At 45.7% G+C, this 27,921-nt stretch overlaps 1 protein-coding gene across 1 annotated transcript; it reads left to right on the top strand.

Annotated features, from left to right (window-relative positions):
* The first annotated feature begins 11,671 nt into the window (after positions 1–11,671).
* LOC119314650 (uncharacterized PE-PGRS family protein PE_PGRS3-like) lies at positions 11,672–13,355 on the top strand. Its single transcript, XM_037589361.1, has 8 exons — positions 11,672–11,760; positions 11,840–11,950; positions 12,042–12,122; positions 12,190–12,249; positions 12,363–12,407; positions 12,527–12,670; positions 12,777–12,955; positions 13,060–13,355. The coding sequence occupies exons 1-8, from the start codon at positions 11,714–11,716 to the stop codon at positions 13,101–13,103; spliced, it is 711 nt and encodes a 236-aa protein (XP_037445258.1). The 5' UTR covers positions 11,672–11,713; the 3' UTR covers positions 13,104–13,355.
* The last annotated feature ends 14,566 nt before the right edge of the window (positions 13,356–27,921 follow it).

Here is a 27,921-nt window from a genome sequence, read left to right as displayed (position 1 = left end):
ACTTATTCGAAATAATAAATACTGATGTATGCGATCCGATGAGTGTTGAGGCTCGCGGCGGGTATCGTTATTTTCTGAACATCACAGATGACTTGAGCAGATGTGGGTATATCTACTTAATGAAACATGAGTCTGAAACGTTTGAAAAGTTCAAAAGAATTTTAGAGTGAAGTGTAAAATCATCATAACAAGAAAATAAAGTTTCTACGATCTGACCGCGGAGACAAATATTTGAGTTATGAGTTTGGTCTTCATTTGAAACAATGTGAAATAGTTTCGCAACTCACACCACATGGAACACCACAGCGTAATGGTGTGCCCGAACGTCGTAATCATACTTTACTAGATATGGTGCAATCTATGATGTCTCTTACCGATTTACCACTATTGTTTTGGGGTTATGCATTAGAGACAGCTGCATTCATGTTAAAAGGGCACCATATAAATCCGTTGAGAAACCTAAGCTGTCGTTTCTTAAAGTTTGGGGTTGCGATGCTTATGTGAAAAAGTTTCATCCTGATAAGCTCAAACCCAAATCGGAGAAGTGCGTCTCATAGGATACCCAAAAGTAAATGTTGGGTACACCTTCAATCACAGATCCGAAGGCAAGATATTCGTTGCTAAGAATGGATCCTTTCTAGAGAAGGAGTTTCTCTCAAAAGAAGTGAGTGGGAGGAAAAGTAGAACTTGATAAGGTAATTGTACCTTCTCCTGAATTGGAAAGTAGTTCATCACAGAAATCAGTTCCAGTGATGCCTACACCAATTAGTGAGGAAGTTAATGATGATGATCATGAAACTTCAGATAAAGTTACTACCGAACCTCGTAGGTCAGCCAGAGTAAGGTCCGCACCAGAGTGGTACGGTAATCCTATTCTGGAGTTCATGTTACTTGACCATGACGAACCTACGAACTATGAGGAAGCGATGATGAGCCCAGATTCCGCGAAATGGCTTGAGGCCATGAAATCTGAGATGGGATCCATGTATGAGAACAAAGTGCGGACTTTGGTTGACTTGCCCGATGATCGGCAAGCCATAGAAAATAAATAGATTTTCAAGAGGAAGACGGACGCTGATAGTAGTGTTACTATCTACAAAACTAGAAAAAGGGTTTTGACAAAGTTCAAGGTGTTGACTACAATGAGATTTTCTCACTCATAGCGATGCTTAAGTCTGTCCGAATCATGTTAGCAAATTGCCACATTTTATGACATCTAGCAAATGGATATCAAAACTACATTCCTTAATGGATTTCTTAAAAAGAGTTGTATATGATGCAACCAGAATGTTTTGTCAATCCTAAAGGTGCTAACAAAATGTGCAAGCTCCAGCGATCCATCTATGGACTGGTGCAAGCATCTTGGAGTTGGAATATACGCCTTGATAAGTTGATCAAAGCATATAGTTTTATACAGACTTGCGGTGAAGCCTGTATTTACAAGAAAGTGAGTGGGAGCACTACAGCCTTTCTGATAAGTATATGTGAATGACATATTGTCGATCGGAAATGATGTAGAATTTTCTGGAAAGCATAAAGAAGGTTTTGAAAGGAGTTTTTCAAAGAAAGACCTCGGTGAAGCTGCTTACATATTGAGCATCAAAATCTATAGAGATAGATCAAGATGCTTGATAAGTTTTTCAATGAGTACATACCTTGACAAGATTTTGAAGTAGTTCAAAATGGAACAGTCAAAGAAAGAGTTCTTGCCTCTGTTGCAAAGGTGTGAAATTGAGTAAGACTCAAAGCCCGACCACGGCAGAAGATAGAAAGAGAATGATAGTCATTCCCTATGCCTCAGCCATAGGTTCTATAAAGTATGCCATGCTGTGTACCAGATCTATTGTATACCTTACCACTGAGTTTGGCAAGGAAGTACAATAGTGATCTAGGAGTAGATCACTTGACAGCGGTCAAAATTATCCTTAGTGGAATAAGGATATGTTTCTCGATTATGGAGGTGACAAAAGGTCCGTCGTAAAGGGTTACGTCGATACAAGTTTTTGACACTGATCCAGACGACTCTAAGTCTCAACCTGGATACATATTGAAGTTGGGAGAAATTAGCTAAAGTAGCTCCGTGCAGAGCATTGTAGACATAGGAATTTGCAAAATACATACGGATCTGAATTTTGGCAGACCCGTTGACTAAGATTCTCTCACAAACAAAACATGATCACACCTTAGTACTCTTTGGGTGTTAATCACATAGAAATGTGAACTAGATTACTGACTCTAGTAAACCCTTTGAGTGTTGTTCACATGACGATGTGAACTATGGGTGTTAATCACATGGTGATGTGAACTATTGATGTTAAATCACATGGCGATGTGATCTAGATTATTGACTCTAGTGCAAGTGAGAGACTGAAGGAAATATGCCATAGAGGCAATAATAAAGTTATTATTTATTTCCTTATTTCATGATAAATGCTTATTCATGCTAGAATTGTATTAACCGAAAACATAATACATGTGTGAATACAGAGACAAACAGAGTGTCACTAGTATGCCTCTACTTGACTAGCTCGTTGAGTCAAAGATAGTTAAGTTTCCTAGCCATAGACATGAGTTGTCATTTGATTAACGGGATCACATCATTAGAGAATGGTGTGATTGACTTGACCCATTCCGTTAGCTTAGCATTCGATCATTTAGTATGTTGCTATTGCTTTCTTCATGACTTATACATGTTCCTATGACTATGAGATTATGCAACTCCCGTTTACCGGAGGAACACTTTGTGTGCTACCAAACGTCACAACGTAACTGGGTGATTATAAAGGTGCTCTACAGGTGTCTCCGAAGGTACTTGTTGGGTTGGCGTATTTCGAGATTAGGATTTGTCACTCCGATTGTCGGAGAGGTATCTCTGGGCCCACTCGGTAATGCACATCACTATTAGCCTTGCAAGCATTGTAACTAATGAGTTAGTTGCGGGATGATGTATTACGTAACGAGTAAAGAGACTTGCCGGTAACGAGATTGAACTAGGTATTGAGATACCGACGATCGAATCTCGGGCAAGTAACATACCGATGACAAAGGGAACAACGTATGTTGTTATGCGGTTTGACTGATAAAGATCTTCGTAGAATATGTGGGAGCCAATATGAGCATCCAGGTTCCGCTATTGGTTATTGACCGGAGACGTCTCTCGGTCATGTCTACATAGTTCTCGAACCCGTAGGGTCCGCATGCTTAAAGTTCGATGACGATTATATTATGAGTTTATGTGTTTTGATGTACCGAAGGTAGTTCGGAGTCCCAGATGAGATCGGGGACATGCCGAGGAGTCTCAAAATGGTCGAGACGTAAAGATCGATATATTGGACGACTATATTCACACATCGGAAAGGTTCCGAGTGGTTTGGGTATTCTTCGGAGTACCGGGGAGTTACGGGAATACGGGGGAAGAAGTATATGGGCCTTATTAGGCTTTAGGGGAGATAGAGAGGCAGCCCCCCCCCAATGACTAGTCCGAATTGGACTAGGGGCGCCCCCTCCTTCCTTCACTTCCCTCTTCCTGTTCCTTGTCTCCTACTCCTACTACTTGGAAGGGGAGGAATCCTACTCCCGGTGGTAGTAGGACTCCTCCAGGGCGCGCCATAGGGCCGGCCCTCTCCCCCTCATCCACTCCTTTATATACGTGGCCAGGGGCACCCCATAGACACAACAATTGATTTCTTGATCTCTTAGCCGTGTGCAGTGCCCCCCTCCACCATAATCCACCTCGATAATATCGTAGCGGTGCTTAGGCGAAGCCCTATGTCGGTAGAACATCATCATCGTCACCACGCCGTCGTGCTGACGAAACTCTCCCTCAACACTTGGCTGGATCGGAGTTCGAGAGATGTCATCGTGTTGAACTGTGCAGAACTTGGAGGTGCCGTGCGTTCGGTACTTGATCGGTCGGATCGTGAAGACGTACGACTACATCAACCGCGTTGTGCTAACGCTTCTGCTTTCGGTCTACAAGGGTACGTGGACACACTCTCCCCTCTCGTTGCTATGCATCACCATGATTTTGCGTGTGCGTAGGAATTTTTTTGAAATTACTATGCTCCCCAACAGCTGTTGCTGTTTTTGGCCTCGGAGGGACGTGTCTCGCTGGCTGTGTTTTTGCTGCGAGCCAACCAACTATCCTCACCCGCGCAAAAGCGGGTCATGAGTGTCATGAGGGCTATCATAGATTTTGGCTTTTCTTGGCCGAGGTGGCGGGCGAGCCATTCGTTGCGGATGCTATGCTTAAAGGCCACTAGGGCTTCGGCATCCGGACAATCAACAATCTGGTTCTTTTTAGTTAGGAACCTAGTCCAGAACTTCCTGGCTGACTCTCCAGGCCGTTGAACTATGTGGCTTAAGTCATCGGCGTGTGGTGGCCAGACATATGTACCCTGGAGGTTGTCAAGAAAGGCTTCTTCCAAGTCCACCCAGTTGCCGATAGAATTTTCAGGCAGGCTGTTTAACCAGTGCCGAGCTAGCCCTTTAAGCTTTAGTGGGAGGTATTTGATGGCGTGAAGGTCATCTCCACGGGCCATGTGGATGTGAAGGATAAAGTCCTTGATCCATACCGCGGGGTCAGTTGTCCAATCGTATGATTCAATATTCACGGGTTTGAACCCTTCGGGGAATTCATGATCCATTACTTCATCGGTGAAGCAAAGAGGGTGTGCGGCGCCTCTATATCTGGCCGCATCGCGACGTAGCTTCGATGGAGTCCGTCTGCGGTAATCGGCCCGGGAGTGGCCAGGTTTTTCATGCCCGAATAGGTAGCCATCATCGCGTGTCAAGGAGCATCCTCGCGATGTGTAGACCGATCTGGTATATCCTGCTCTACTGTCGAGGTCATGCCGAAGGTCGTATGTATGACCCCGAGCTATTTTGTCTCTATCTTTGCATGGCGGTGGGGCGGGCTGTTGTTCGGCCCGAATTGCCACTTTATCCCGACCACGTGGTGCTCGGTCCGCCGCACTGTCCCGTCCGCGCAGAGGTCGATCGGCCGCATTACGCGGGGGAGGTATGGGCTCCGATGCCTCCTCGTCGAACTGAGGTAGCAATCTGCGCTTCAGGTAACTCTTGGCTGGGCGTCTGAGGCCGTACTCCTCAGCCGCCAGGACATCGGTCCACCTGTCGATGAGCAGATCTTGGTCAGCTTGGAGCTGCTGCTGCTGCTTTTTCAGGCTCCTTGCGGTGGCTATTAGTTGGCGCTTGAAGCGCTCCTACTCGAGAGGTTCCTCAGGCATGATGAAATCCTCGTTGCCGAGGCTTTCCTCATCCTCGGAGAGCGGATGATAACTACCATCCCCCGAGTCGTTGGGCATGGCCAGTTCGTCGGGACTGACTTGCCCGCTTTCTCGCTCCTCCTGTTCGGATGTTGCCTCAACAGGGTCTTCATTGTTTTCGGCTTCGTCCGGAGTATTATTTTCTCCGATGCCAGTATTGCTATCTTTGGAACGATGTGACTTAGAGTGACACCGAGGATGCCGACGCTTGGGGTGTGTCTCGGGAGGTTTATTCTCAACTGGATTTTCTTTGTCATCGTCATTAGTTGCTTTGGGTGTATCAACCATGTACACATCGTACGAAGAAGTGGCCATCCAGCGTCCAGTAAATGGCGGGTTTTGGCCCTGCTCTCATTGGCATCGTTGTCCATACCGTCGATGTCTTCGGAGCCATAATCAAGCATGTTGGTTAGATCCTCAACAGTGGCTATGAAGTGGGTGGCAGGTGGGAAGCAAAATTCTCCATCATCAGCCCCTAGTTCAAACCGGACATAGTTCGGTTGTGAGTCCCCCGCCAAGGACAGGTTCTTTAATGAGTTTAGCACATCGCCTAAGGGCGAGTGCTGGAAGATGTCTGTGGCGCTGAATTCGAAGATTGATAACCAATCAAGCTCGGCGTCTGCGGGTGTACATGGTTCGGAATTTATAGCCGGTGACGAGTCTGGAGTCCTAGTGACGCAGATGTCCCATGAGTTTAAGCCTGTGTGCTGCTCCAACACCACGAAATCCGTGGCCTCCGTGGTGGGATTGAGCTTCCCGTCCTCAGATGGCATGATCTGCTCCGGATCTAAGGCCAGAGCAGTTACAGGAGCAATCTCCTGAGTATGGTCCGATGACAGATTTAGATCACGTGCATCGGGCTGACAAGGAGCGGCCACTACGGTCTCGAATCCGGTGAAGATCAAGTCTCCACGGATGTCCACAACGTAGTTCAAGCTTCTGAATCTGACCTGGTGGCCAGTGGCGTAGCTATCGATCTGCTCCAGATGGCCAAGCGAGTTGGCCCGCAGTGCGAAGCCGCTGAATACGAAGATTTGTCCAGGGAGGAAGCTCTCTCCTTGGACGGCCTCGTTCTTGACGATTGAAGGGGCCATCAAACCTTTACGGGACGGCACAGTGGAACTCTCAATGAAAGCACCAATGTCGGTGTCAAAACCGGCGGATCTCGGGTAGGGGGTCCCGAACTATGCGTCTAAGGTCGATGGTAACAGGAGACAGGGGACACAATGTTTACCCAGGTTCGGGCCCTCTCTATGGAGGTAATACCCTACTTCATGCTCGATTGATCTTGATGAATATGAGTATTACAAGAGTTGATCTACCATGAGATCGTAATGACTAAACCCTAGAAGTCTAGCCTGTATGACTATGGTAATGAATATTTTCCCGGACTAAGCTCTTCAGTTTATATAGACAGCGCAAAGATCTAGGGTTACATAAGGTCGGTTACAGGGGAAGGAATCTTCATAGTTGATCGCCTAGCTTGCCTTCCACGCCAAGGAGATTCCCGTCCGGACACATGTGAGAGTCTTCGGTCTTCGGATCTTCATAGCCCATCAATCCGGCCCATGACTAACAGGCCGGACGCCCGAGGACCCCTTAGTCCAGGACTCCCTCACCCCCTGGCTTGTGGACTCCTCAGGCACCCCCTTGACTTGTTTCCGACGCCAAAATTTCTATAAATATAGAAACCCCCGGAAAGAAACATAGATCGGGAGTTTCGCAGCAGTAAGCCTCTGTAGCCATGAAAAACCAATCAGGAGCCCATTCTGGCACCTTGCCTGACAGGGAAACCATTACCGGTGGCTATCTTCATCATCCCGTTCACCCTCGGGGCTGAGGGTATGTACTAGTAGCTAAGTGTTTGATCTCTCTCTCTCTCTCTCTCTCGTGTTCTTGATATGGCACAATCTTGATGTGCCGCGAGCTTTGTTACTATAGTTGAATCATATGGTGTTTCTCCCCCTCTACCTTCTTATGATGAATTGAGTTTTACCTTTGAGATTTTACTATTATCGGATTGAATACTATTATGGATTTGAGAACACTTGATGTATGTCTTGTGTGGGATACCCGTGGTGACAATGGGGTGGTATATTGATTCACTTGATGTATGTTTTGGCACTCAACCCGCGGATTCCTGAGGTGATATCGGGGTAATCTATGCATAGGAGTTGATGCACGTTTTCGTCCTTGTTTCTCTCGTAGGAATCTTGGGGCACTCTTTGAGGTTCTTTATGTTGGATTGAATATTATGAATCCGAAGTAGTTTGATGCATATCGTATAATTGAGCCACGGGTACTTGTGGTGACATTGGAGTATCTAGGTGATATTAGGGTTGATTGATATGTGTCATATGGTGTTATTTTACTATGAAATCTAGGGCTGTTTGTGACACTTATAGAATAGCTCAATGGGTTGATCGGAAAGAATAGCTTTGAGGTGGTTTCGTACCCTATAAGAAATTTCATCTTATGTTCTCCGCAATAGGAACTTTGGAGTGACTCTTTGTTGCACGTTGAGGGATTTCCATATGATTTAATTATGTTATCATTGTTGAGATAATTTGCACTAGTGAAAGTATGAACCCCGGGCCTTGTTTCCAAGCACTGCAATACGGCTTTCGCTCATTTTTGTTTCTAGTTACCTTGCTGTTTTTATATTTTCATATTACAAAAACCTATATCTACCATCTGTATTACACTTGTATAACCATCTCTTCGCCGAACTAGTGCACCTATATAATTTACCATTGTATTGGGTGTGTTGGGGACACAAGAGACTCTTTGCTATTTGGTTGCAGGGTCGTTTGAGAGAGACCATTTTCATCCTACGCCTCCCATGGATTGATAAATCTTAGGTCATCCACTTGAGGTAAATTTGCTAGTGTCCTACAAAACTCTGCAATTGGAGGCCCAACACGAGTCTACAAGAAGAAGGTTGCGTAGTAGACATCAGTGCCTAGCACTCGGCCTGGACGGAGAAACTCGACAGAGCTCACATCGTGTACGCGGCCAAGGAGGCATATAGGAGCTACGAGATGTACATGCGGATCATTGACATGAGGAAGTGTCTCCTTCCCCAAAACGTCCAAGGATCTAGCCGGAAGCAGAGCAATAGCAAGCATCGTCACAACAAGAAGTAGATGATTAGATCCTCATTTCTCCTAGTTTAGTATGCATGTAATTGCTTATTTTGGTGTGTGGAAATGTTATGTGTGTAGTCACTTGTGTAATTGTATGCTTAATTTGGTTATGCAATGTTGTTCTTATAAGTATATATGTTGATGCTATGTGGACAGAGCGTAGATGTTGTGCGAACAGAGCAAATCACATCTCACACGGACTAAACAGTGGAACCCGTCGGTGATGATTTCATCAATCAGTCACACTTGTATACCAGCAATCGTTTTCTCACAACACACATGGCTTGTTAACAGGAATCGTCTGTGTTCTTATTGGTATTCCAACACATTTCTGATTACTGACATGTTTCCTTTGTATCACACACATCTTGTTAAGTTGAACCGTTTCTATTGTGTTGGCTAATCGCAAACAGTTCATACGAGTGAACTGTATGCTGTATATCGCACATACCTTGATCTGGCTGACTGTTTTTGTTGTGTTGCCTAATCACAAACAAATCATCCGAGTGAACTGTATGTTGTATATCACACACACCTTCATCTGTCTGGCCGTTTCTGCTGTTATGCTCATCGCAAACAGTTAATTTGAGTGAACCCGATGCTCTACATCACACACGCAACTAAAACCTGAACTGTTTGATGTATCCGCCATCGCAAACGTTTTGCATCTTTTTTAACGGTTTTTTACATCTTCATTTGCAATTAATGCATCGCACACAATTTCGTCGAATGGTCTCTGATTGTAGTGTCGCGTTAGAAGCATCCTGCAGTAGTGCTTGCAAGTAACGAGTTAAATGGGGATTGACAACCTTGTTGCCTGTGTTGGGTGCAAGTATTTTCTTTTGTGTGTGCGGGTGTTGTTCACGAGGCTTTGCGTGATTCTCCTATTGAATCAATAGACCTTAGTTCTCACTAAGAGAAATACTTATCTCTATTGTACTGCATCTCCCTTCTCTTCAGGGAAAATCCCAATGCAACTCAGAATTAGCACGCATGGGCGCGGCCGCGGATGGCCCCTCATATGGCATGCCGAGCAGTCAAACTTCTCAAATCTAAACCCTCAAATTCATGCAAATCCGTGCACGTCCATCATACACGTGAATGTCACACGTAAATAACATTTGTTGGTAGTGAAATACATAGTTCGATCATAAATTTATTTCAAGTGCACAATTCAAAAATTAGCTCTCTGGTTTCCATTGTGGGTCCACATATGCTCCACAAGATCATAGAGTAGTTGCGCATGCACCTGATGATTTTGAAGATTCTGATGCATCTGCAGAAATTTGATAAGATGATCTGCATCTTGTTGTTCCGGGATGTGGACTTGTTCTCTAGGCTTGTCAAAATCATGGGTTCTTGCCGCACCGTCACCCTTGTCCTCGACAATCATATTGTGCAAAGTGACACACCATGTTATCATCTTCCCAAAGTCTTTGATTCCCACATCATTGCAGCTATTGATAGTGTATTTGCACGACGATGTATTTGCACGACGACATAACCCATGCCCAATGCTGTAGTCGCAGCCATTGATAGTGTATTTGCACAACGGCGATTCCCCACTACAAAGTCTCCTGAACACAGGAGGTCACTAAAGCGCATTGGTGTTGTTGTGAGAACCATACATTTCAAAGAAAGCATGCCAAATCCACAAGTCATGTGATACCACTGCTTACAGTGTGTTGGTGGTCTCTTTGGTGTGATCTTGGTACATCTCGCGCAAACATTTTGGGGCAGTTCTTTCATTGCCAAGGCAGGCAACCAACTGAATCGAGCATACCTGGAAAACCTTGTGTCTCTCCAAGAGCCATCAACCTTACTATATCCTGCACATCTGGTTCTCTCAGATACTCTGCTCCAAACACCTCCACCACGACATGGGTAAACTTCACAGTGGCCTTTAGGCATGTGCATCTGGACCATCTCACCAACAGCATCAGCGGCGCTAATAAGTGCAGGCATCCTAATAGCAGTCGTGCATTTCTGCATAGCAGAGAACGAGAGTTGTCCGCAACAATCCCTGGTAAGCCTGAAGTCGGGATTGTGTGGCGCCACTCCACCACGCGCAAGAACAAGGGTTTGCGCATATGGAAAGCATTGACAAAACCATTCTTCATGGAATGATGGCATGGGATCAAACTAGTCCTTGTAGGGTAGCCGTGCTTCAGAGACCCTATCCCAGTTCAGAGCTCTTTCCCCTTTGATTGAGCCCTTGAAGTTGAGAATGTGCTTCACCTCCCGGTCCATTTCCTGTTGGATGCTCATCATCATCAACTCGACTTCTTCGTTTGAATCAGACAAATCAAAGAACTCCTATTGAATTAATACATCAAGCTCCATGGGTCCATACTCCTCATCCAATGAACCATCTGAATCCATCGTTTTTCCTACAAAACAATCAAAAAAAACTTGTCGGACAATGTGTGGACCACATGGAAGGCAAGGTGGAGTCCGAGAGTAGCTGGAGCGTACCTTCGCGGCGTCCGGGCCAACGACAGTGCCCGTGGCGGCGAGAATAGAAGGGGAGTGTTGTGGCAGTACTTGTGGCGTTGCGGGACCAATATGGCGGTAAAGCGAGGGTCGCGCCGGATCTGGGGCAGGTTGGCCCGGACGAGGGAGAAGAGAAGTGAGGAACAAGGTCGAATTGGGCAGGTCGATGTAAGGGGGAATTTGGTGCAACTTGAGGTGGAGTCGGGTTGTCTGGTCCGACGTGACGGGCGTGCCCGGACACGCTTGGACCTCGCATACCCACTTCAGATTTGGGCTGGATATGAGGAGTGTCCGTAAGAGGCGGCGCCCTGCGCTGAACGGGTGTTCAAGTTGGAGCGCCCCGCCCTTATACTCTCTTTTCCACCTATCAATGGAATGATTCTGTTCACGGTAACAAGTTGGAGCGCCATTGACGCGGTACGTGAGACGACTCGTGGAGAAAAAAAGTTTGAAAAATGAGTGGATCGCAGCCGAAATTTGGGCGGCTTAGCATCCCGCCAAAAGAGAAGAAAAGGAGGGAGATGGACGGAATCGAAAATTTGAGCTTGACCACTGTTTGATTTCAGATTCGAGCGGCGGGTGAGGTATCCAAGGCGAGCTGCCCCAAACTGAACCGTATATGGAGAAAGCAGCGGAACTTTGCTGTATAGAATTAAAAAAACCTAAAGGCAAATCATTTGAGAGGAGACGGTGCCCCGCGGGTATAAAGACAGTCACCAGCCTCTCCCCTCGCCCATCCCAATCCATCCACCTACCCCCACCCACACCCGCACCTCCTCTGCCCTAACCATGGCCGCCGCTTCTTCGCTCCGGAACGTCGTCAAGCGCATCGGCATGTACGTCTGCTGCTTGCCCTCTTTCCTTCTTCTTCTTCTTGCTCTTCTTCTTCTGCTCACGGTGATCTTCTTCGTTCAGGGCGCGGGGCGCGCGCCGGGTGTCCACGACCGGGACCGGCACCGGGGCAGGGAACACCAGCGGAGGCAGCGGGCCAGCGACAGGAGGAGCGGCCAACTCCGGCGGGGCCAGGTCTGTCTCGTCCCATCTCCTCTTGTGCTCTCTCGACGCCAAAGGGCCGATTCTAAGTTTTTCCTAACGCGTACGACCGCGTGCATGACAGGGGCGTCAGCGGAGGAGGAGGCGGGCCGGCGACTGGCGGAGGCGGTGGCGCGGACACAGGCGCGTCCAACTGTGGTTCGGGGTAAGATCCGTTGTGCCGTCTCGTCGCCAAAGGGCCGTTCATTCTAACGTGTCCGTCCGCGTGACAGGGGGAGCGTGAGCCGAGGCGCGGCGGGGACCGGCGGGGGCGTTTCCGGTTCGGGAGGAGTGTAAGTACCCATCCCGTCCTTCCTTCCTTCTCCATCCAACTCCTCCTGTTCCCTTGTCGCATCAAAGTAAAAGCCTTTCCTTTTCTTGCTTGACGCGAACAATTGCATTGCAGTGGGGCGAGCGGAGGCGTCGTGGCCAACTCCGGCGGCGGCGCAGGGTAAAGAACTAGAACTAACCTCTCCTTCATCTCGTCCTCGCGCTCGCGCAAAGCATGCCTTTTTTCGTCTTTCTTGAGTCCTGACCGATGGATCCACCGTCCTGGCATGCTGCTCGCAGGGCGACCGGCGGCGCTGACGGGCTCGCGGAGCTCCGCAAGGAGATGTTCGAGCTGACAGGCGGGCTTTGGGACAGATACAACCAACGTGCGGAGATCGATCGGCAGCTGTTTGAGAAGATCAGGCAGCTCCAGATGGACTCAGGGTAAGATATCTTTCTCCACGCCGTAGTACTGGAGTAGTCCCTAGTGTAGCTTGCCGAGACTCGACAGTGAGTAATATTAATGAGTTTGTGCTCGTTTGATTGACAGGACGAGCCACGCCGATTCAAAGGGTGACCTTCTGGCCAGCACCTACAACATGGCGGCCTCCGCAGGACTGTTTCTGTTTGGGTTCGTGGTCGGCGTGTTTCCTGGCGTGTTTCCTGGCATGATGACCTCGATCGTTGAGGACACAGACAAGGAAGCTCAGAGGATCCTCACTCCTGCAGGTACAGTAATCGTAATGTGGTAGAAATACTACTACGTGTTCGCTGTATGAGACGCCTTGTAGTAGTAGCAGTAGTACTAATCGCAATTGGTCCCATCAACGCAGGAGGCTCCCCGGCGGCGGCGGCACCCGGCGGCGACAAGAACTAGTTCGGCCTCCCTCCCCAAGCAGCAGTAGCACCGTACCACCATTGCCTTCAGAACTGGTGTCTTGCTTGGTGTTTCGTCTTGTTTGATGCACTTGCTATTCGTGGCAGGAATGCCCCCCAGACTTGCTAAATTCGAGGCTTTTATGCCCCCAATCAATCATTCGTGGCAGAAATGCCCCCGGCATGGAAACTAGTACTACTACTGTTAAATTCGAGGCTTTAATGCCCCGCAGTCCAGTGAGACTTGTTTTGACCTGATCATTCTTCGTTTCCTTTTGCTCTTGAGCTATCAGCACATCCCATTTTATTACTGAGAAGCCCAAGATCCATTCATTCTTTCATTTACTACCTGGCTTGCATGCGTGTAGTCATTTGCCTGGCTTTCATTCTCCTGCTAGTGATAACACTGTTTGATTGGTACCGCCGGCTGGCTGGCTGGCCTCTGCTATGTCTTTTCTGTCAATCAGATCAGATCAGACTGGCCCATATTTGCAATGCTCCAAACACAAAATGTTCAAGAAAGTAGTGTATCGAGCATTCAAAATGATCATCCATTACTCCAAAGTCCAAACACAATATTGCCAATAATAAAGTCAAATTCTGTTTTGCTGGAGACAATCTCGACGGTGTCTAGGCTGTACAGCTTCGAAAATGTGTCTTTTTTTTTGGGATAACACGCATAAAGATTGCATGCCTATGTATTAAGATAGAAAAATATTCAATTTACAAGTTCTGCTCCACGCATCAACAAGCTAGCAGCCTCAAGCACACCACCACACACTCAACTCGCTAGGGGAATACTCCCTTTAGGCTACCATTCCGGGCAGTGACTATACACTTCGTCAAATATGCCATGGGGGAGAAGCGTTTTGTTCTTGAAACCCCGGCGGTTTCTCTCCAACCAAATGCATCCAGCGGTACAACTATCGGGGCCGGCGATGTGGATTGCTGCGATATTATCTGCCAAAGATCGACGAACTAGAGCACCGCCGCCACAGATAGACACCCCATCAGATCAGGATCCAAGAGGCCTGCTGAAGGGCATCTCTAAAAGTGCGCCAAGCGGAAGCAAAGGGCTTCACAAGCTTGAGAAGGAAGCTCTAAAGATGGTTCTAAAGATTGAGGAGGAAATGTGCATTAGTCATCACCTGCAAAATTTTGTGAGAAAACAAGAGCAAATTAATGACAGTTTAAAGCATATGGATAGTATGAATTAATCTTCTCTCAATAAACATTGCAGAAAGTAAGAAACAACACTACATACACTTAAGTTCGGTGCACAGAGAAGTACCACCACGACCATAAAAACTTGGTATAGATAGTGTTCTGCCAGCATCATGCAGTTATCCCGCTAGCATCACACAGCATACAGAAGAGTGAAATCCTAAAGTGTTCTATTCAAGGTCTAGACAGATAAATCAAGAAGGACACAAAATACAGCTCCAACCGTTTTGCATACATGAACAATTCAGACAGATCATGTTTTCATATCTGGAAGGACTTGTCTAGAGATCATATGTTTCAGCGAACATAAATATACTGTGTGTACAGAAAACAAAGATTGTGGCATGGCAGTTAACTACTAACTAGAAAGAAAGACAGAACAATATACATGAAATGAGAGTTCCATCTTGAGTGCTTTTGATCAGTCCTTCTATTTCAGTGCACAAATGAAGCATGATTACACTTTCAGTACATCATTTTAAGATCATCGTCCTAACAAAGCATCAATTTAAGTGGCACTAGGATTAAGCATCTAAACCAGAAGTGATAATGTAAGCAAAAAAGGGCTTGAGAACTGCAGGGAATTTTTTAATTTGCACTTACCAAATAGCCATGTTGGGACAATGATCTTAAAATGATGCTTTATTCTTTTTGGGAACTTCCGGGCTACATGTCTACAAGCTTCTGGACACTAAACTGAAGAATCAAGTAATGCTACAGCTAAATCGGATTTCTGGAGATGAATTCTCGCTACAATAGTATGAGATACAATAACAATGTGACACCACAATGATTTTAGTTCACCTGATTTGTGTTAATCAATAGATAAAGCTGTACCGAAAACTAACTAGATACCCAATCCAGGCCAGATTGATAAAGCAGGAGCAAAACCATTTGCCTTGTGAACATGATGCTTGGAAGGGTAAGTCCTTACTATTGTACGATGAAACATTCTGCCATGGCAAGGCCCCTGATGGGTGCTTGTGCAAAGGCTGCACTAAGCCTGGAAATTATAAGCACACCATAGCACAAAAATGGCCTCAGTTTCTCAAAAACAAGAGAAACTATGAAACAACTGCATGACTATCATCACACTTGTGTCAGTTCATGCACATAAACAAGAGCTGACCTATGGTTCATCATAATATAAAGCCTATTGCTATACTATCTAATCCACTTCTACAAACGGAGTACCAACAACAAGTTACTTCTCAAGTCAGCTATATGGTTAACACAAATGCAGAGAGCAGCACACACTTCATGTTGGCTAATGTCACCACAATGCCTACAGGAGTACAGGACTTGGAGTTTATATTCGTAACGAGCAGGTGGACCAAGAACTACGGTTATGATCTCAGCCACTTACAATGCTGCAAACTCTCTGGAGTCAGGACCAAGAGAGACAGGCTTTTCCATGTGTCTACCAAACAGAAGACCTGCAGATAAGATCGATAGTCAATAAACAGGACTATTAATTCCTGAAAAATGCAGTATTCTGTCGAGGAATTCTAATGTATGACATATAGCTGCTCCGTGCTGCCCAAAAGGCTAAAATGAGAACCATGATGCTATAGAGCGCTAAGCCGCTAACCATTCTGAATGACTGCAAGCAAAATATTGGGAAATTAAAATTATTTTTTGAGGGGAAGTTCCCACAGTAAATAATTGCTACTATAGGTTCATATCAGGACTATATGTACCTGCAGCAAATGGTTATGAATGATATCTTGAATGATACTGTAGCAACAAATTTGAGGTCAGATACTCAAATCGCTACAAGAGGAATAACGGTACATAATATAAACACCAGACGCAGCAAGGTTGTGTCTTACATCTGTTAATAAATAGGATAGGCTAATGCATACGGATGGATGTTGTTCCAAAAAAACGTAGGTGTTCCATTCAAGAAATGGGCCACTAGAGCATTATGAAATACACAACTGTACATGAACAAAATATTTATTAGGACCAGTCGTGCACCATTTAATTTTACAAAACTGCAGAAGTGGTATTTTACACCATAGTTCCATAGTTCCAGCTTAAAGCATATGTGCTTGCAATAAAATGCACCCAAAATCAGAACTTCTTTGCAAAAGTTGTTATTTAGTACGACATACCGATATTTATCAAAATACCCTCCACATCCATCAGTTCCAAAGTCCTCCCTGAATACAATCCATACAGTAGGTTTATTACATGCAAGCACGCACTGTTGTGAAAATTATAAAAACAAAATGCTCCAACTATTCTAAGATCAACTTATTTTGTTCTAGTCAAACAGCAAAGTATGATGTATAATAATACAGATATAAATAAAATCTACAAAGAATAACGACAAACGGAAGTGTACTAACAACCTAAGATTACATACTACTTGTATGTTATCACAATCCCAGAGAAGCAGATAGAAGCGACTTGCAAAGGGAAGCACGAGCTGCAAAAACTATATACAGCTAACCAATTACACACAAATTACCAAGTTTTGGACCAACTTGTTTCCAAAATAGTGGTCAATTCTAACCTACTAGTATATCTGGTCATGTTCATTAATCGATCAAACATTCCAATTGGCCCATCCCAATCATCTATGCCCCTCGAACCAAACCTCAAACTGGATCATCCAATCCATAAAGTCGGAATGATCCCAACCCATCTTTATTTATCTCTCCAACCAAACACATCCCAAGTCATTACCAAAAATCTGGAAGCCTAGATATCAGTGTTATTTAATTTACATTGGTAGATCATTGTAAATCACAACAGCAACAATAATGAATTATAAACCACTAACTCGTATTAACCAAAAGTCAGCTTATCAATAATGTTAGGATATTGGACACTAGTTTAAGCCAGACAGCTTACGGTTACAGGTACTGTTATGATATTTAACACTGTTTAGAGCAACATAGTAGTTCTGTAGGATACTTAACACAGGTTTAAGGCAACTATTGCTATGATATTGGCAGTAAAAATGAAGTACTGGTAGGATATTTAACAGCATTGCGAGGCAACTTATAGCTGTCATTAGGATCTTTAACACCCGCCTTATAACTTAACAAGTGTTAATAGTATAAGTATACTTAATCACAAGATAAAATATTGCACAGAAAACCTATCAAAATTTTTTTACAGAGAAAAGCCATACTATGAAGTAATCAGCAAATTACAGTCTAGTCTACAATTCGCATCATTGTTGCAACAATGTGATAAATCCTGATGCCATTCTTTCATCATAAACTATTTCATTCGATGCTTGGTCAGCCATGTTGCGAAGAGTGATACAGGGGTGGAGGAGGAAACTAGCAGCCTACCTTCTCTCCCCGCGGTCGGTGTACTTGACGGCCCCGGCGGCGCACGTGGCGGGCGACGCAGGAAATGCCGGATCCGATGTCCGGCGCCCTCGTAGCGGTCGCCCAGCAGCAATTCCAGCAAGAAAAAAAATCACCACCGTGTGGCTCGCTCAGCTCAGAGAGAGGGAGGTATGCGTCATGTACTTGTGTGGAGGTCACTTAGCTTTGGGTTCGGCCTCGGGGTGCTCCCGCGGGGGGAGGGGGAAGGACGGCCTCCGGCGATAGGGAGGCCGGGGCTTCATCTGCCGCCGGCGGAGGCGGTGGAGGGAGGCGTAGGTGGGAAGACAGCGGAAATTGGGGAGAGCGGCCCACCGGTCGACTGTCCCCACGGTCCCCCTGCGATCCAACTGCTCGCGTGCGGCCGCTCGGAGAGCCAGAATAGCGCCCGCGCGCTTGTTAGCGCCGCGCCCCAGCGCACGTTTGGCCGACCGGTCGACACGGTCTCGGTACGTGACATGAGCCGGTTCATGCCACACACAAAAAATTTCTTGCATTTCGTTACAGAGGGAGTACTTACTACCAGATTTTTGAATGGTGACTGATACCTATCACTTTAGTGGTCCAATAACCCAAATGGTTGGTTGCTTAGAATTTAAACCCTTTTTGACATGAATGACCCACATGTCAGGCCAAGTCCACTAGGGGGGAGACGGCGGCGCCGTTAACGGTCATTTGCCCATGAGTCCATGACTGGTCTGGTCAGAACCATATTGCCCAGTCGGTCTCTTTCTTTCTCACTCATTCACTCTCTTCGCCCCCCGCGCTCTCTCTGACCTAGGACCGACGATGGCGGCAGCAAAGTCCATCCATGGCGGTGACTCGGTGGAGGTAGGCGGCACTAGCAGCGAGAACGGCATTACTCTAAGGTAGATACGTGCCTCGGCAACGGTAGCTTCGCCACACTGCCGTCGCCTTAGCCGACACCGCGGGAGCTTCAGATTTCATCGGCTTATCCCGCGTCGAGCGTTGTGGCCATATGCATTGTGGCGGATCCGGCCCGATGACCACAACTGGAGAAAAATCAGCCTTTGTCCTAGCCCAGCAAATCAATCATTTGGCCAAATGTCCTGCTCCTTTCGCTGGGAAACACACACTCAAATTCCTCAGGGGTGTCCTCATTGTTGTAGTGCACAAGAATATCACTCCTCGCAAAAAAAAAGTGCACAAGAATCCTGTTGGACAGATGCCTACTCTAGAGAGTAGTCGAAACCATCTCTCTGCATGTGCGCCGATGTCCTCTGCCTCGGCACCCTAGACACCCTCACCTCCACGACCTCATGGAGTTAAAAAATGCAAGTTGCAAAGGCACGAAAACATAGCCCACATGAACGAAGGTCATGAGGTCCCGGATCTGAGCATCTTGAGGCCGCATGCTTGGAAACCCTAGAGATTCTTGAAGCTGGCACCCAAGTCCGGACTGCTCTAATGGCCGATACGGAAGGAGCTCGCCTGGGTTTCGTTCTTGAAGACGCAAGACTCCAAGTCTAGACAAGCTCGGGGGCTAGCGGTACAATAAAGCTGGCCCACCATCCCGGAAGCCCGATATTGAGCCGGCCATGGGGCCTGGCGGTAGTACGACTCTAGGAGGTGGTCCAAGGGTCTGGCTCACAACAGGAAAGTTTCACGCATGAGGTCGGTTGAGCACCCTGTAAACCTTAGCTCCCATCACCTTTGTAAGGCGAGGCTAGGGGTAACTTAAGGCATCTACTCCATCAAACTGAACTCCTGATACTCATCAAATCATCCTCATGTAACCCCCATGCATGAGGTGCTCCCACTTCAACTAAAAGTAATGCATGACATAGGGTATTACCTCACCAAGAGGGCCCGAACCTTGGTAAACTCCCCATCTGAACTCCCCTCTGGTATTTCCATTATGCTCACTGCCCTACCGAGGGATATGATGGTTTTCAGCACTCTCTCTCTCTCTCTCTCTGTGTGTGTGTGTGTGTGTGTGTGTGTGTGTGTGTGTAAGTGTTGGGTGTTTTATCCTCTTTCTTGTTCCTCCCTTTTCCTTCTCCTCATCCAAACTACTCCCTCCTTCCATCTATATAGGGCGTAATGAGATTTTTAAGACCGCCTTTGACTATTGACAAGATTAATAGTACATGACATGCACAATGTGAAAATTATATCATTGAAAGAACCTTTCACTGACGAATTTAACGGTGTGCTTTGTGTAAGTTGCATGTCATATATCATTGCTCTAATATTTGGTCAAAGTTAGCATCGAAAAACGCATTAGACCCTATATAGATGGAAAGAGGGAGTATCTAGAAAGAAAGCATGGCCTCGGTCCTCCCCTTATATAGGACTAGGGGCACCACAATGGTCTCTCATTAATGCCATTAATGCAAGGGATACATTGAATCTAGATCATGCAACCTACGTGATCCATGCAGGTTTGTCAGTGTCGCCACGCTAGTGGATGGCAAGTGAGGGCGGTTCCCTGGAGAAGCGCGCTGCCTTTCCCTCAACTGCTCATCTGGTCCCACTGGATAGGAGTAGAGAGTTGGTGTGGAGACGTCGACTTCGGCGCGACCGAAGTCAAAAGTGTGAGGCACCGCCATCACATCTTGGTAGACAACATACCCTATGCCTGGGGCAATGTGAGCCAGCATGTTTATCTTCAGCATCTGCCCCCAAGGAACATGGGCCACTGTAGGCTCGCAAGCATTCCATTAAATGTGTTGGTTGCACACATAACCCCAAGAGAGTTCGACATGCTTTGCATTAAATGCCTTGTCGGTTAGCAGACCTCCTGGGTGGCCAACTAGAGTAGAGCTAATGCTAGGGTGAGTTTAAGGTGCTCGGAGCCGCGAGCATTCTCCCTGGTTCCTTGGGATTGCTTTTGTTTCTGTTGAAATCGAACCTGTTGGGGAACGTAGCAGAAATTCAAAATTTTCCTACGTGTCACCAAGATCTATCTATGGAGAAACCAGCAACGAGGGGAAGGAGAGTGCATCTACATACCCTTGTAGATCGCTAAGCGGAAGCGTTCAAGTGAACGGGGTTGATGGAGTCGTACTCGTCGTGATTCAAATCACCGATGATCCTAGTGCCGAACGGACGGCACCTCCGCGTTCAACACACGTACAGCCCGGTGACGTCTCCCATGCCTTGATCCAGCAAGGAGAGAGGGAGAGGTTGAGGAAGACTCCATCCAACAGCAGCACAATGGCGTGGTGGTGGTGGAGGAGCGTGGCAATCCTGCAGGGCTTCGCCAAGCACCACGGGAGAGGAGAAGGACTTGGGAGAGGGGAAGGGCTGCACCAAAGGCAAAAGGTAAGAAGTCCTCCATTTCCCCCACTATATATAGGGGGGCCAAGGGGGGCGCCGGCCCTAGGAGATCCAATCTCCTAGGGGGGCGGCGGCCAAGGGAGGAATCCCTCCTCCCCAAGGCACCTAGGGGGTGCCTTCCCCTTGTGGGACTCTTCCCTTCTTGTAACCCTAGGCGCATGGGCCTCTTGGGGCTGGTGCCCTTGGCCCATGTAGGCCAAGGAGCACTCCCTACAGCCCATGTGGCCCTCCGGGGCTGGTGGCCCCACTTGGTGGACCCCCGGGACCCTCCCGGTGGTCCCGGTACGTTACCGATAAAACCCGAAACTTTTCCGATGACCAAAACATGACTTCCCATATATAAATCTTTACCTCCGGACCATTTCGGAACTCCTTGTGACGTCCGGGATCTCATCCGGGACTCTGAACAACATTCGGTAACCACATACTAACTTCCTTTATAACCCTAGCGTCATCGAACCTTAAGTGTGTAGACCCTACGGGTTCGGGAGACATGCAGACATGACCGAGACGTTCTCCGGTCAATAACCAACAGCGGGATCTGGATACCCATGTTGGCTCCCACATGTTCCACGATGATCTCATCGGATGAACCACGATGTCAAGGACTTAATCAATCCCGTATACAATTCCCTTTGTCTATCGGTACGATACTTGCCCGAGATTCGATCGTCGGTATCCCGATACCTTGTTCAATCTCGTTACCGGCAAGTCTCTTTACTCGTTCCATAACACATCATCCCGTGATCAACTCCTTGATCACATTGTGCACATTATGATGATGTCCTACCGAGTGGGCCCAGAGACACCTCTCCGTCACACGGAGTGACAAATCCCAGTCTCGATTCGTGCCAACCCAACAGACACTTTTGGAGATACATGTAGTGTACCTTTATAGCCACCCAGTTACGTTGTGACGTTTGGCACACCCAAAGCACTCCTACGGTATCCGGGAGTTGCACAATCTCATGGTCTAAGGAAATGATACTTGACATTAGAAAAGCTTTAGCATACGAACTACACGATCTAGTGATATGCTTAGGATTGGGTCTTGTCCATCACATCATTCTCCTAATGATGTGATCTCGTTATCAACGACATCTAATGTCCATGGTCAGGAAACCGTGATCATCTATTGATCAACGAGCTAGTCAACTAGAGGTTTACTAGGGACATGGTGTTGTCTATGTATCCACACATGTATCTAAGTTTCCTATCAATACAATTCTAGCATGGATAATAAATGATTATCATGAACAAGGAAATATAATAATAATCAATTTATTATTGCCTCTAGGGCATATTTCCAACAGTCCCCCACTTGCACTAGAGTCAATAATCTAGTTCACATCGATATGTGATTAACACTCAAGGTCACATCCCCATGTGACTAACACCCAAAGAGTTTACTAGAGTAAATAATCTAGTTCACATTTACCATGTGATTAACACTCGATGAGTTCTGGGTTTGATCATGTTATGCTTGTGAGAGAGGTTATAGTCAACGGGTTTGAACCTTTCAGATCCGTGTGTGCTTTACAAATCTCCATGTCATCTCCTAGATGCAGCTACCACGCTCTATTTGGAGCTATTCCAAATAACTGTTCTACTATACGAATCCAGTTTACTACTCAGAATAATCTGGATTAGTGTCAAAGTTTGCATCGGCGTAACCCTTTACGACGAACTCTTTTACCACCTCCATAATCGAGAAAATTCCTTAGTCCACTAGTTACTAAGGATAACTTTGACCGCTGTCCTGTGATCCATTCTTGGATCACTCTTGTACCCCTTGACTGACTCATGGCAAGGCACACTTCAGGCACGGTACACAGCATAGCATACTGTAGAGCCTATGTCTTAAGCATAGGGGACGACCTTCGTCCTTTCTCTCTATTCTGCCGTGGTCGAGCTTTAAGTCTTAACTTCATACCTTACAACTTCAGGCAAGAACTCCTTCTTTGACTGATCCATCTTGAACACCTTCAAGATCATGTCAAGGTATGTGCTCATTTGAAAGTACCGTTAAGCGTTTTGATCTATCCTTATAGATCTTGATGCTCAATGTTCAAGTAGCTTAATTCAGGCTTTCCATTGAAAAACACTTTCCAAATAACCCTATATGCTTTCCAGAAATTCTACGTCATTTCTGATCAACAATATGTCAACAACATATATTCATCAGAAATTCTATAGTGCTCCCACTCACTTCTTTGGAAATACAAGTTTCTCATAAACTTTGTATACACCAAAATCTTTGATCATCTCATCAAAGCATACATTTCAACTCCGAGATGCTTACTCCAGTCCTTAGAAGGATTGCTGGAGCTTTGCATACTTATTAGCATATTTCAGGATTGACAAAACCTTCCGGTTGTATCACATACAACCTTTCCCAAAAAATCGTCGAGGAAACAATGTTTTGACATCCTATCTGCAAGATTTCATAAATGATGCAGTAATTGCTAATATAATTCCAACAGACTCTTAGCATCGCTACGAGTGAGAAAGTCTCATCGTAGTCAACTCCTTGAACTTGTCGGAAAACATCTTAATGACAAGTCGAGCTTTCTTAATGGTGATACTTACCATCATTGTCCGTCTTCCTTTTAAAATCCATCTGTACTCAACAGCCTTACGACCATCGAGCCGTTCTACCAAAGTCTACACTTTGTTTTCATACACGGATCCTCTCTCGGATTTTTATGGCCTCGAGCCATTTATCGGAATCCAGGCCCACCATCGCTTCTCCATGGCTCGTAAGTTCATTGTTGTCTAGCAACATGACTTCCAAGACAGGATTACGTACCACTCTGAAGTAGTACGCATCCTTGTCATCCCACGAGGTTTGGGAGTGACTTGATCTGAAGTTTCATGATCACTATCATAAGCTTCCACTTCAATTGGTGTAGGCGCCACAGGAACAACTCCCTGTGCCCTGCCACACACTAGTTGAAGAGACGGTTCAATAACCTCATCAAGCCTCCACCATTCTCCCACTCAATTCTTTCGAGAGAAAACTTTCCTCGAGAAAGGACCCGATTCTAGAAACAATCCCTTATTGCTTTCGGATCTGAGACAGGAGGTATACCCAACTGTTTTGGGTGTCCTATGAAGATGCATTTATCCGCTTTGGGTTCGAGCTTATCAGCCTGAAACTTTTTCACATAAGCATCGCAGCCCCAAACTTTTAAGAAATGACAGCTTAGGTTTCTCTAAACCATAGTTCATACGGTGTCATCTCATCGGAATTACGTGGTGCCCTATTTAAAGTGAATGTGGTTGTCTCTAATGCCTAACCCATGAACGATAGTGGTAATTCGATAAGAGACATCATGGTATGCCCCATATCCAATGGGGTGCATTTATGATGTTCGGACACACCATCACACTATGGTGCTTCAGGCTGTATTAGTTGTGAAACAATTTCCACAATGTCTTAATTCTGTGCCAAACTCGTAATTCAGATATTCATCTCTATGATCATATCATAGATCTTTTATCCTCTTGTCACAACGATCTTTCAACTTCACCCTGAAATTACTTGAACCTTTCAATAATTCAGACTCATGATTCATCAAGTAAATATACTCAACATCTACTCAAATCATCTGTGAAGTAAGAACATAACGATATCCACTACACGCCTCAGCACCCATTGGACTGCACACATCAAAATGTATTACTTCCAACAAGTTGCTTTCTAGTTCCATTTTACTGAAAACGAGGCTTTCAGTCATCTTGCCCATGTGGTATGATTTGCATGTCTCAAGTGATTCAAAATCAAGAGAGTCCAAACGGTCCATTTGCATGGAGTTTCTTCCTGCATATACACCAATAGACATGGTTCGCATGTCTCAAACTTTTCAAAAACGAGTGAGCCCAAAGATCCATCAACATGGAGCTTCCTCATGCGTTTTATACCGATATGACTTAAGTTGCAGTGCCACAAGTATGTGGTACTATCATTAATATCTTATATCTTTTGGCATGAACATGTGTATCACTACGATCGAGATTCAATAAACCATTCATTTTAGGTGCAAGACCATTGAAGGTATTATTCAAATAAACAGAGTAACCATTATTCTCCTTAAATGAATAACCGTATTGCGATAGACATAATCCAATCACGTCTATGGTCAACGCAAACACCAAATAACAATTATTTAGGTTTAACACCAATCTCGATGGTAGAGGGAGCGTGTGATGCTTGATCATATCAACATTGGAAACACTTCCAACACATATCGTCAGTTCACCTTTAGCTAGTCTCCATTTATTCCATAGCTTTTATTTCGAGTTACTAACACTTAGCAACCGAACCGGTATCTAATACCCTGGTGCTACTAGGAGTACTAGCAAAGTACACATCAACACAATGTATATCCAATATACTTCTATCGACCTTGCTAGCCTTCTAATCTACCAAGTATCTAGGGTAATTCTGCTCCAGTGGCTGTTCCCCTTATTACAGAAGCACTTAGTCTCGGGTTTGGATTCAACCTTGGGTTTCTTCACTAGAGCAGCAGCTGAATTGCCGTTTCATGAAGTATCCCTTCTTGCCCTTGCCCTTCTTGAAACTAGTGGTTTCATCAACCATCAACAATTGATGCTCCTTCTTGATTTCTACTTTTGCGGTGTCAAACATCGCGAATATCTCAAGGATCATCATATATGTCCTCGATATGTTATAGTTCATCACAAAGCTCTAGCAGCTTGGTGGTAATGACTTCGGAGAAACATCACTATCTCATCTGGAAGATCAACTCCCACTCGATTCAAATGATTGTTGTACTCAGACAATCTGAGCACAAGCTCAACAATTGAGCTTTTCTCCCTTAGTTTGTAGGCTAAGAAAATCGTTGGAGGTCTTATACCTCTTGACGTGGGCACGAGCCTGAAATCCCAATTTCAGCCCCCAAAATATCCCATATGTTTCGCGACGTTTCAAAACGTCTTCGGTGCCTTAACTCTAAACCGTTTAACTGAACTATCACGTAGTTATCAAAATGTGTATGTCAGATGTTCGCAACATCCACAGACGACGTTCGAGGTTCAGCACACTGAGCGGTGCATTAAGGACATAAGCCTTCTATGAAGCAATGAGGACAATCCTCAGTTTACGGACCTAGTCCGCATAATTGCTACTATCAACTTTCAACTAAATTTTCTCTAGGAACATATCTAAACAGAAGAACTATAGCGTGAGCTACGACATAATTTGCGAAGACCTTTTGACTATGTTCAGGATAATTAAGTTCATCTTATGAACTCCCACTCAGATAGACATCCCTCTAGTCATCTAAGTGATTACATGATCCGAGTCAACTAGGCCGTGTCCGATCATCACGTGAGACGGACTAGTCAACATCGGTGAACATCTTCATGTTGATCGTATCTACCATACGACTCATGCTCGACCTTTCGGTCTTCTGTGTTCCGAGGCCATGTCTGTACATGCTAGGCTCGTCAAGTCAACTTAAGTGTTTTGCATGTGTAAATCTGTCTTACACCCGTTGTATGTGAACGTTGGAATCTGTCACACCCGATCATCACGTGGTGCTTAGAAACGAACGAACTGTCGCAATGGTGCACAGTTAGGGGGAACACTTTCTTGAAATTTTAATGAGGGATCATCTTATTTACTACCGTTGTTCTAAGCAAACAAGATGCATAAACATGATAAACATCACATGCAATCAAATAATAGTGACATGATATGGCCAATATCATATAGCTCCTTTGATCTCCATCTTGGGGCTCCATGATCATCTTGTCACCGGCATGACACCATGATCTCCATCATCATGATCTCCATCATCGTGTCTTCTTGAAGTTGTCTCGTCATCTATTACTTCTACTACTATGGCTAACGCTTTAGCAATAAAGTAAAGTAATTACATGACGTTTAAGTTGACACGCAGGTCATAAATAAATAAAGACAACTCCTATGGCTCCTGCCGGTTGTCATACTCATCGACATGTAAGTCGTGATTCCTATTACAAGAACATGATCATCTCATACATCACATATATCATTCATCACATCCTTTGGCCATATCACATCACATAGCATACCCTGCAAAAACAAGTTAGACGTCCTCTAATTGTTGTTTGCATGTTTTACGTGGCTGCTATGGATTTCTAGCAAGAACGTTTCTTACCTACGCAAAAACCACAACATGATATGCCAATTTCTATTTACCCTTCATAAGGACCCTTTTCATCGAATCCGATCCGACTAAAGTGGAAGAGACAGACACCCGCCAGCTACCTTATGCAACTAGTGCATGTTAGTCGGTGGAACCGGTCTCACGTAAGCGTACGTGTAAGGTTGGTCCAGGCCGCTTCATCCCACGATGCCGCCGAATCAAGATAAGACTAGTAACGGCAAGCATATTGAACAAAATCAACGCCCACAACTACTTTGTGTTCTACTCGTGCATAGAATCTACGCAATAGACCTTGCTCATGATGCCACTGTTGGAGAACGTAGCAGAAATTCAAAATTTTCCTACGTGTCACCAAGATCTATCTATGGAGAAACCAGCAACGAGGGGAAGGAGAGTGCATCTACATACCCTTGTAGATCGCTAAGCGGAAGCGTTCAAGTGAACGGGGTTGATGGAGTCGTACTCGTCGTGATTCAAATCACCGATGATCCTAGTGCCGAACGGACGGCACCTCCGCGTTCAACACACGTACAGCCCGGTGACGTCTCCCATGCCTTGATCCAGCAAGGAGAGAGGGAGAGGTTGAGGAAGACTCCATCCAGCAGCAGCACAATGGCGTGGTGGTGGTGGAGGAGCGTGGCAATCCTGCAGGGCTTCGCCAAGCACCACGGGAGAGGAGAAGGACTTGGGAGAGGGGAAGGGCTGCACCAAAGGCAAAAGGTAAGAAGTCCTCCATTTCCCCCACTATATATAGGGGGGCCAAGGGGGG

The sequence above is a fragment of the Triticum dicoccoides genome, chromosome 6A (genome assembly GCF_002162155.2).
Source record: "Triticum dicoccoides isolate Atlit2015 ecotype Zavitan chromosome 6A, WEW_v2.0, whole genome shotgun sequence".
Lineage (NCBI taxonomy): Eukaryota > Viridiplantae > Streptophyta > Magnoliopsida > Poales > Poaceae > Triticum > Triticum dicoccoides.
This window is presented reverse-complemented; position numbering and strand designations above follow the sequence as displayed.